This window comes from Aquila chrysaetos, chromosome 11 (genome assembly GCF_900496995.4).
Source record: "Aquila chrysaetos chrysaetos chromosome 11, bAquChr1.4, whole genome shotgun sequence".
NCBI lineage: Eukaryota > Metazoa > Chordata > Aves > Accipitriformes > Accipitridae > Aquila > Aquila chrysaetos.
Genome location: NC_044014.1, coordinates 14,800,259 through 14,811,935, shown reverse-complemented (window position 1 = coordinate 14,811,935; position 11,677 = coordinate 14,800,259). Strand labels below are relative to the sequence as shown.

General features: G+C 36.9%; 1 protein-coding gene across 1 annotated transcript in view; it reads right to left on the bottom strand.

The window, feature by feature from the left end:
* Window positions 1–247: 247 nt before the first annotated feature.
* Window positions 248–11,677, bottom strand: part of PCGF6 (polycomb group ring finger 6) — a 28,414-nt gene continuing 16,984 nt past the window's right edge. Inside the window, exons 9-10 of the mRNA XM_030029691.2 lie at window positions 8,932–9,018; window positions 248–1,890 (exon numbers count right to left, since the gene is read on the bottom strand). Coding sequence (XP_029885551.1) covers window positions 1,834–1,890; window positions 8,932–9,018 — 144 coding nt within the window. The 3' untranslated portion in view covers window positions 248–1,833. The remainder of the gene's footprint in view (window positions 1,891–8,931; window positions 9,019–11,677) is intronic.

Genomic DNA, 11,677 nt, shown 5'->3' with positions numbered 1-11,677 from the left:
GCTATTTCTCACCAAAATCCTCATTAAAAGTAAAGTCCCAGAAATTCCATTTTACTCCAACTAACAATATCGCAGTTAGCTCCAAGGGAAATTCTGGTATCAAACCACCCTTCACCATTCAACCTCCTAACTGAAATTTGTCATGCTAATAACCCCAGAGCACATCCAGCAGTTTCAGTATCAACTGCTATAATTTTGAGGCTGACTTAAGGAGCATGGCATGGAAATATGAGAGCTCAATTTTAAATTGGCTAAAATAAAGTTTATTTTACTGTTACAATATATAATCTCTTATCAACACAACTCACAAAGTGTTTACAAAATAATCTCATTTTCTGCTGCATTTTAAACACTACTTTTATCAAACTTTAAAGGTAAAATAGGAATTTGTAGCTAGAAATGTTTTTGTTACATTTTTTAAAAGCATCACAAGAATTACTTCAAACAAGACATTTTTTCTTCCCCCTATGGTGTCATCTTCACAGAAAAAACTAAACATATATTGTAAAGACCTGAGGAAGGATTCATGAAAGCTTTCTTTAGACAAAGGATGCCAGTCCTCTTAGGCTGACAGTGAGCAAGTGCATTTGAGCTAACTTAGGTGTTCTGAAACACCTTACAAAGGAATCTCCTCCCTTTCCCTGCACTGACTATGGGGAAGGGAGGGAGCCTGGTGCATAACAGTAGCTTTCATGAATCCCCAACGTGATGAACTAGTATGCAGCAAGACCGTAACACACAAAGCTCTGGTCCTTAATGCTGCACAAGAAACCGTGGAAATCTTAAACAGAACAAAATTTAAGTATTACAGTTGTCACAAAACCTATTATTTTAACACGTTAAAATTAAAGTTACCTAATGTCCTCTGTGAATCTGGTAGTAACAGGCAAGTATTACATTACTCAACCCTGGTGTCCACTACAATGCAGTAATACACATTAGAAAGAGTGGAAAAAGCTACCATTTTCACAGCTGCTAGAAAGATATGTGCTAAAGTGAAAGGATTTACGCTCCTGCCAGTCAAATCAGTTGACAGATTTTAAAGGACAGCAGAATTAGGCTGACAGTGATTATTTTACATACAGCAAGCACGTAGAAAGAGGTGCTACTTTTTTATTTCATGCATAGTTTAACCAGCTTACAGCCAGCTCATCTCCATTAAGACTAGAGATGCACAATCCACCATTTGGTATAAGCCAAACTACCAGCAAATGTATTTCCAGTGCAAACAAAATTGTCTTTCTTCAAGAAAAACAACTAAATTTAATGCTACTTCTCAAAAACCAATGCTTATGATGCGTCATTTTCTACCTATTTTGGTCTGCGTTTCTGAAGTTCCCTTCTCCCTAAATCACATCCAAAGACAGATGATCACAGAGCACTTTTTTTTTTTTTTTTAGGCAAATGACTGTCTCCTCCCCAGAATACTGCCCACTGAAGATCATCCCTGAGAGCACTGTTCTAGCTAGACATTTAGAAAGCAAGCAATATCTCATAGCTTAGAGGAAGAAAAGGCTGTTCACCCCATGAGATCTTGTGGTTTTAGAAAATAAGAAAATGCAGCTACTGTTGAGCATTTAAATTCCCTGAGTGAAGTTTGAAGACAGTAATTTGTAACACAAAGCATAGCAACATCTATAGCTGTACTTACAGAAGCTGTAATTTTTTACAGTGGTAAAGTCAGACATTAAATTACAAGCATACAGCAGTTAGTGGTGGTTCCTTTTACTTGCTTCCTGTCACAGAAAATACGACGGCCTTCTTTGGTGAAAAACAGCAGTGAAGAAGCTTGATGACTTCAGATTCTTTTGCCTTCTGATATTCTAGCAATCTTTAAGTTACAGTTAGTGGAGATACTACCAGGCCATAGTGCAGTACAAGTAAACCATCCTAGAGAGAAGAGAAAGAAACTGTACCATCATACTGCCTCAGCTTCTCCATGAGGCATTTCCATCACCATCTGGTATGACGGTCACTGCATGGCAGAACCTCAGCTTCAATCTCACTCACCATTTTATACCATGACCCTTCCATATGGCGCATGCAAGTTTTGAAATATCAAGGCAAATAATTACATTCCCTTCTCCTCTTTGGCGACAGAGAAGGGTGTTAAAAAAAGTAAAATCTGGTACTTTGCTTTTATTTTAAAGTTATAATGGAATTATATCATCTTCATACAATAGGGTCTCATTTACAACTCATGCTGCTTTCCCCGTGATACTGTGGGGCAGAAAGAAAACAAGTAATCAATTAAGTAGTTCTAGAAGGTGCTGCCAAAAGCTGTACTAGAAGAGCCCAGACTACTACTACAGATTTATTAAGTAATGAATACAAGGGATAAAAAAAAAAAATTAAAATCCACTAGTTTATTAAGTCATGTTTCTCCTCTTCTGAGACTGCTCCACATAATAAAAAAACCTTTCACCTGTGAAACAGGACACTTCCTGAATCATTAGTCTTACTTATGTCACTGAATTCACACACAGCTGGTGAAAGGCCTAGCACTTAGTCTGCTTCCACCATTAATCCACTGGGAATCTGACTTGTTGCATTAGACCTATGTATATGGACAGGCTTTAATAAAAGTTTTCTTTTGAAGAGAGAACTACATTAATCACAACTGACATGCTAGAACTTCTACCATATTTTGCTTCTGATGTTTTTGTCTATTAACATACAGGACTAAGACAACATATGTTCCAGAGAAGTTACACAGTTCTGTGTGAGGGGGTATACCAGCAAAAAAAAAAAAAAAAAAAAAAAAAAAAAATCTTTAATTAAAAAGTTATTTTAAAAAAAATAGTAACAAGACTGTCGCCACTTTACAGATGCTGTACTATAATACAGTAACAGTACAAAGTCCTATATTAGTCTAAACACAGTGTTTTGAAAGAACTTTTTTTTTTTAAACAATAATTTGTTATCTATGTAAAAATGATTTTGACTGGTTGGTGTAGCCTCAACTACTCATACAAAAAAAATCTCTTTGAGCCATTTTGCATTGGAGGAAATTTAAGATTAAAAAAATTGATCTCAAAAAGACTCAAGAGGACAGAATGTGCTTTTCCACGCCTGCATGACATGTTCTTTTGCTTCCCTTGGGAATTCTTTTCAGACAGTGCCTATCAACACCTCTATGTTCTGTCTGGAAGATGACCTCTTATTAGAAAAATAGCCTTGTTTTGCCTCTAGTGCCACAAAACTCTTTCAGCAGAAAACCACCCTAATTGCTGCTGTGTGTAACTATTTTACTCTCTCTTCTACCAGTAGCTTCTACCAGAAAGTTAAACTTTCTCTGGCAGCTAAATGGTGCCACTGGAAACAAAGCTACTGTTCTGGGGGAAAAAAGTGCAGCATGTTATTTTCAAGGGGAAAAAAAGTAGAAGAGCTATTGGAGTTTTCAAATGTGATGGTGAAAGAAAACAGATTCATAACAAAGGAGAACAGATCTGCAACAGCAATACTTTGATCAATTTAGCCGATATGCTCATTTAACAAGACCTGAAACCTGGCTCCTGGCTATAAATTTTGTCATTGTTATAAAGAGGAGATTAATATTCTAAGTCAGGAAAAAAGGCACCAAAAAAGGACCCAATTAAAAAAAAAAAAAAAACTAAATCGTAAGGTCCTAAGAATGGCCATACCAGGGCAGACCAAAAGGCTACGTAGCCCCATGGTGAAAGCCTAGATAAAAATACATGAAAAGGGCAAGTATGCTACCTCCCTATATAACTTGCCAATTTCAAAAGCCTTTCTCAGAAAGTTCCTGAGCCTTAAGTCAAAGTAGCGTTGTATCAATGTCTTCTGATGACTTTTCTTCTATGAACTTGGTCTGTCACTTTTGAATCTACAAACTTCTGGCATCCGCAAGTCAAATCTAAGGGAAATCAAATCCAAATGCTTTGCATCACTGAACATGGTGATGTCAGTCATAAGGTGAAGACTGAAGATCTGAAAAAAGGGATTAAAATGCAGGCACTGAGAAAAGTGGATCAAAGTATTCTTTTATAAGAACCATCAAAACCAACCAGAAGGGTCATATTGGAAAAGAGGGACAACACGTTAAAACACCTATAGAAGAGACTATGTTCAGGCTACAGGAAATACATGTTCCCTAGCTCTACAGCTACAGGTGATACAAACAGCTTCACAGCAACAGCAAATGTGCTCTGTGAGTCTCGTGCAGATTTACTTTTGTTTAAAAGGATGCCTATGATGACAAATGAGTGCCTAGTGTAGGGTAGATGCCAATCAACCTTAACTTCAGTGGACAGAAATGAAAAAAAACCTATTTTATTCCTGTATTACTAGTGACAGCTCACTAACTTTCCTTCATCTTCTCATCCTGCTAATAACCAGAAATCCATTGCTAAGTCCTAAAAGGATACAGGAGGAGACAGAAGCTTTAACTCACTTACTCAGTGCCTAGCATTAAGTGGGATGACTGCGTTGCAATATGAAGATAGAATCCTGATTGTCCTCATGTTGTGTTAGGTAGAACAGCTACTATGAAGTTATTTATGAACCTCTTGGCAAATAGTATGTTGTTAAACGTTCACAAAGACATACCTAGTCCTTGTGCCTGTTAGCTACCTCAACAGAGAAAATAAGACACATTCAAGCTTCCTTTTTTGGAGAAGCGTGGTCAAAACCAGTTTTTCCTCTATGACAGAGTTTCTTAAAGAAAATAAAAATTTATACAAGCACAATATGCTACAATGTATTTTTTGATGAATGAGTCTTCAAATGTTATATCTGGCAGTAGGACATTTAAAGAAATTATCTGTCTACATAGGAAATAACCCTGTTAAACCAAAGGCCAAACCCACTGCAATTTCTTCCGTACAAAGAGAAGCTGAGAATTAACCCAGTACTGGCACTGCTTACTCTGTAATTATTCACTCTTTCAGTATTACACGTTTTTATACATGTTCAGCTGCTTTCTCTAGATACTGTTCTTAAAAGGAAATCCAAACAGAGAATGAGCTCTCACTGCTTACTACAAATCTCAAATCAGGCTAACTCAGACATGCTCAAAAGAAAAGCAAAACTCTCCAGTGTTCTTTGCCACATATCTGTGAACCTGACCTAAAACAACTGAAAGGATCCCACCTGTTACACCCAACTATAAACTTTAGAGTGGAACTGACAGACCAAAACATCATAGTATATACACCTTCTGATGTTGTAAGAGCAGCAGCAACAAAAATTGCCCTGTGTTCCAAATTCAATATCCCCACAGCAAGGAGTAAAATACTTCCATAGCAGATGTATGCTAGAGGGTCACAGTAATTAAATTAGATCACAGCTCTTACTGCCTAGCTCAGGAGACCAAAAAAATACAGTAGCATTAGGTTACAAAAAGGTGAGAGTAACAAAAAGACCATTATAATCTGCAAGACTTCTGTGCCAAGGGCCAAGGACATAAAGGAAGCTACTCTTTTTAGCTTTTCCCATGTGTGAGCTCATTATATCCATCAGTGGTGCAGATCTCTGAGAAGGCCAGTTTCACACAAGTGAAAATAACTAGCAGCTTGGATCATGTTGCATTTGTGCAGCAAAGGGGAGGAAGGTAATACAGGGAAGAAATTATATTCCCATATAGTTAACAAAAAGCTTCCTGAGCTACTTGATGAAACTCTTAATTACAGGCAGATGTCAATGCTTGGTAACAAAATAGAGCCTTTTAAAAATTTCTGTCAGTGTCTTTGATCTCTCCTTGCAGTAAGTTCCACAAGTTTTACACTGTTTTAAAAATTAAGCAAAAGTTGCTTCTTTTTATGTAAATTCTTTGCAGCAAATTTTTTTGTTTTTTTTTTTTCCCCCCAAACAGAGCTAAAAATCCTATTTCCAGCTAATTAGAAAGATTCAACCAACCACCCAATTTCAGAAATGTTAAAATATCTCGAGATCTACATGATTAAACAAGATTTACTCCCAATTTTTTTTTTTAGCCTTCTATTAAACTACTCAGAAACTAACATGTTAATTGTTTACATTCAACCCCTAAAATTAGTTGCCTATTTACTCCAATTAAAACAACCCAAACAGGTTACTATGGGTCCAGTATCAGGAATATTTATTTTACCATCAGATCACACTTGATCTTCCCACACTTGTTGGAAAGGCACACAGTTATTCAGAACAGCTAAAATCCTGCTAGCTTGCACCTATAGGAGACTTCAATTTACTGAGCCTCTAACATATTACTACACATTGTTACTCAGCAGGAAAAAAAACCCTAACGCCCCAAATCTTCACAAAACAATCTTGAGCATTTAAGAACCATTCTAGAGGAGTAAAAGCCCTTAAAAAAAAAAATCACAGTGATTATGGTCCAGAAAAATCACACACAACATGTTATGCTGCACTGCATTGGAAGAAACTTCCAATGTAAATGCTGCCAAAGAATGCATGTTAAAATTAATGCCTTTGGCAGAGAAACTTATCTGCATTTTTAAAGTCACTTTTCTCAGCAAAAAGAATAACTGCTGACATGAACGAACTTGCAAGTGGAAAATGCGATTCTAAAAAGCAGTTATTTTTCTTCCCTAACAGTGACTGTACTCATCTAGATAAAAACCCCAATGTTTATTCCTTTAAATGACTTTGTATTGCATAAGTAGCTACTGAAGCTATTTTCTTAGCATGAAGCATCTACAATGAACCTCAGAAACTGGTAAATGACAACAACAGTTTTGAAGAGTGTTTCAGCATCCTAGTGAGAGCTGTTCAGGGCATTGCAAGCTCCAACACTGCTTTGGAAACACTGGAAGGTTATGATGGCACAAGACACCCTTGGAGCTTAATGCAAAATCCATCAAATGTTCCTCTGTAGTTGTAGTCTCACTGGGCCAGGACAATCATGCCCCTCATTGAATTTCAGGTCTTGGTGAAAAAGAAACAACCCTTACCATTTTTAGACTTGACCTATCCATTTTTTTTTTTCTGGATAATTATCTATCTAAAAACATTTTCCAAGGTTTTTTAATCCTAGAAATGCATCCTCTTGATTTCTGAAAAATAATGTAATGTGAGACTATAAAACATGAAAATGTCACAATTATTTCAATATTAAAAAGAAGCAACTGTGGTTTATTTGCAACATTCCTACTGTAACTATTTGGCATCCTAAGGTTTCGTAACAAAATGAAGAAAAGTAAGGATGAACCTGATCTTTCAAATTTCCTGGCAAAAGTGACTATGAAAGCACAAGACTTCAAAAAAAGCAAAGATCTTTTTCCGTTTGCCCAACAGAGCAAGCAGGCTTGCAAGAATTCATCACTAGCATACTGATTTTGTAATAATGAGACTTGAAACGTCACTGGAGAACATATCCCAAGACAACTGTTCTCTTTGTGGAGCTGCTGACTGGTACTTAGCCACTAAACATCAATCAGGAAGACCCAATTCTGACAAGAAATGAAAGACACTAAACTTCAGCTAGGCAGATCCATGTCTGACAAGAAATGAAATCGATGCAGTTTTCCTTAAAGTGCTTCCCCAAGAGTATTTTTCATACATGAAAAACTTTTGTGCTAAGATGAAGTCTAAAAGCATGTACATTTGACTGTACCCCTGGACTGAGAAATAAATCATCCCCCTGCTATTTACTGAAGCTTTTAGTAGAGGGCACTTCCATCACTATGTGTTGATTGCTATATTTACTTACAATGAACTCATTACACTAGAAGCAAGTTTGTTACCAGTGCCAGCTTCCTCCTGGTTTCTATCCCCTGCTCCCCAAAGCAGGTTAGGTTACATTTTAATTTTTGCTTCATATTATTATATAAACAGCTACAGCATCAAGTATGGCATTTATTCCCTTTGACTGCAGAAACCGAGGTACACACCACAAGCCTCAAAGATTTTTAATGCCTGCCAACACTAGCATGAGCCACATAAGTGTCCCCTGACTCTGGGATCCCTCCTAATTATGCAAATCAGGTACAGGTGATGCAATGTCCAAGGTACCTCAAAATCTGCTTTGCACTTCTTGCCCCTGACACAGAAGCCCTCTTGTAGCATGAAAGGGCTTAGCAGGAAATTTAAACGTAACAGATTGTGCCTGTGTGCACAAACAAGTCAAGGAACTGAATTTGCTACTATTTTAGCCCTTCTGCCATCTGCTTAGATCACTTTTCCAAGTAAAATTCCAATCTAAATCCTCTTTCTTCCCACTGTATTAAACATCAACTTCTCAGACTTCAAAGTTTAGATTAATACAAAGTTCACCATACATTGCAATTTTACATCTATAGCTTACTATGCACTAGGCACACTACTACATTGTTTTTGCTGCACTTCTAAAATGGTGTGACCCTTCCCATTATAAAGATGCTTGAAAAGATTCCCAAGGAATAAAAAAAATGCTTTCTTATTTGCAGAGCCAGTAGCACTTAAGACAGTAAGTTATCAACAAGAAATAGTTGGCTAAACACTCATGCTGTGACCAGGACCGGTATAATATGTATCAAGCATATTAATTGCATTCATTACTCTGTATCTTTGGTTTGTGCTTTTATGAGCAAGTTTATTCCCCTGACCCAGTCACAAGGCTAGCCTTATTTGGGATGCTTCAGTCCCTTGATTTCTTGCAGAGATGCTATCACCAGGGAGGAAAACAAGGAATGTTAATTGAAAGAAAAGCTGGTATAATTTATCACTGATAAGATAGCAACTTGTTTTGGAATAAGAAAAAAAAACACCCACAAAACCCTCATATCAAGAGCATCATCAAACCATCAAGAACGCTCTTAGCACATGGTATACTTCTCAACTCTATTTACACTATACAAAACATTTTGTATAAGCTGGAGAGATTTTCTAAGTGACTTCTTCAGAGAAGCTGGTGCTACCTAATAGCTTAAGAAACAAGTCTTCTATTCTAAAATAGAAAACCTGGAACAAAGGCCCAGCTGCCACACGTACCTGTACTGCACTCTCTCCTATGGCTTGACGAATTTCCCTCAGTGTCTGGTAGTGTTCTAGCAGGTGATCACCACATATTATGTCCACCTGTGAAAGAATACAAACATGGTCAAGTTCAACCTACCTTTGGACTAGCAAAATAGTATCTAAGTCCTTTAAATTTGATTAGAAGAATTCAATTCTAGCACGTTAGACCATCTTTGTTGTCCAAATGGATTTAGCATGCAAAGCACTATTGCACTGGCCTAATGCCTCCCACCCCACACCCCTGACCGGGGGCTGACTTCTGGAATAGAGAGGACAGTTTATTGTTTCACTGTTTGGTGCGTTCACTGAAAAAAAGCTGTTTAGTAATAGTTGTGATAAATTTAATGGAAATTTAGATAATGTATTAAAATGATCCCACAAACATCTAGACTCATTCATCAGTTGCAAAAGAGGGCAAGTTGTTGTCAGTGCCACTGATGGAAAGTGAGCCATTGCTATCCTCATTCTTACCTTGAGTGAGAAAACATGAATAAGTCTGCTTAATATGACTGGAAGAAGTGTTTTAATAGAAAAGAACAGCTCACTGTATGCCACTGTCAGCAATTATGTCACACAGTCCTCCTTCAAAATGCAATCAATACTTCTGTGATGCAAGTGAAGGGCATACTCAGCAATTCTAAGCAATGTCCTCTACTGCAGCTAAACTATGTCAATGATGTCTACAAATCCAGAGGAGGCACTTTTGTTAAGTAACTGCCCACAAAAAACAGTGATTTGGGGAAAAAAAAGAAATCATAATGAGGTATTCTGAATCGCTTGCCTTGACTATTATGAAAAATAAGCTTCTTTGTAAAGTTACTACAAATTTACTGCACATAATGTAAATCCAGTCTCTAACATTGCAAATTAGAGCAGCTAACACAGCACTGTTTCACTCTCTACTGCAGCTTGGTTACACTTTCCTTAAGAGCAATTTCTAGATATGGAAATGAGGGCTCTCATCTGTGAATTACAATGATGAAACCTCAAAATTAAAGTTAAGAGCATTGACAATGAGCTTTCTGCAAGGAAAACATCTAAGCTCTGCCACTGCAGTAGTCAGGGAGCATACTGCAGTATCATTACGTATTCTCTTATATGGCCACTTTTCACTACAAAATGCACTCTGTGCTTCAGCTATTCAATTCCCCTGGATTTATGCTTTTCTGCATGCTGACCCACTATCTCTCTTGTTCTTCATGAAAACATTTAGGAAGATTTATGCCTCATGCTGGCAGACCGCCTTGTTCTGAGAATTGGGAACACAGGAATTCTACTCCTTAGAGGCTCAAAAAGGGCTAATTTACTTCACCATCTGTAGAGTATAAGAACAATCTAGAATACTCCATTCATGTTAGGTTGAATCTTAATGTGTGGAAGATGTAAACTGCTTAGTACTACTTCTGCTTTTGGTTTCTAGAAGGAAATGAGCAAGTAAAAACTAATCTGGATGTAACATTAAATATTGATTAGATATTGACCCATATATACACACACATGTATGTCTTTAACATCAACATTTGATGTATTTAACACTGAACCTGAAAGAAATATATTTCTCTTTCTTTTTGAAAGCTGGTTACAGTTATTTCTGGTGTTTCCCATGCATTCTAGCCTCTAAAGCTATTACCGCAGGAAGATAGATATGTCTGTTTTGCTTTCCAGTGATATATGAGTTTAATTACATCTGCTTTATAGGCTTACTTTTATAATTTTTATACCATAAGGCACTGAAAACTCAATCCCATTCCCACTGAAACATATATACATACACATTTTATATATTCTACAGAAGTAGAAAATGTAATGTTTGCCCAATAAAGAATGCAAACAGATACAGTGACAACTGCTGACAATCTTTCAAAACAGAATCAGAATGCTTGCCTGAAAATATTCTACTGTTGATCCTGCTGCTCCAGTTTCAAATGGTAGTCATTAAAGATCCAGTATCTTCTAATAAATTGAGAAGAGTATGTCACATTTACTGTGTCAAGGGTGCTCTGAATACCAAATGCCTAATCTCCTTATTCCAGCACCAAAGCCTGAATTTCTGCCTGCTAATTGTTATGCTAGGATTCATTCTATAAGGACAAGATAATAAAACATACAATGAAAAAAAATCCCAGTTCAGTGTGAAAATCAGTTGCAGAATGTGTCTCTCGGGAATCCTTGTGACATACAGGAATTAATATATTCCATTACAAAAAGAGACACTAGCAACACAAATGCTATGAATTTACTGCAATTTTAACTACCTGGTAAAATTGAAGCCAGCTAGTACTGATAGCTAGTGAGACAGCAGTAAATATAGTCTGACCTTTTGCTGAAAGGAAACATGAAGGTGTAGCTGCTGAATACTCACTCAGTCACTTCTGTTAAAATTCTTATTGAAATAAGGTAGCCTTTCCATTGTGCCATTTATTTTCTTTAGGTGGCATGTTTGCTATTGGAGCTATTTCTCTAAAAGCCACAATAACAGACAATTATAAATTAATACTCACCAAGTAAGACAGAGATAAAAATGGAAAACTTTCATGTAAGGGACATTTGACGTAAGATTCAATCCAAGGCTGAATTTGGCCCAGAAAGCAGTAGACCTCAATCAATAGTTTCTATGCCAACCCATACTATCCAGGGAAGGACAAGGAAAACACAAAGTTTTAGAGATTGACATGAGTATTTGGGCTAGTTATTCAAAAAGCTTGCAAAGCTTTCCACT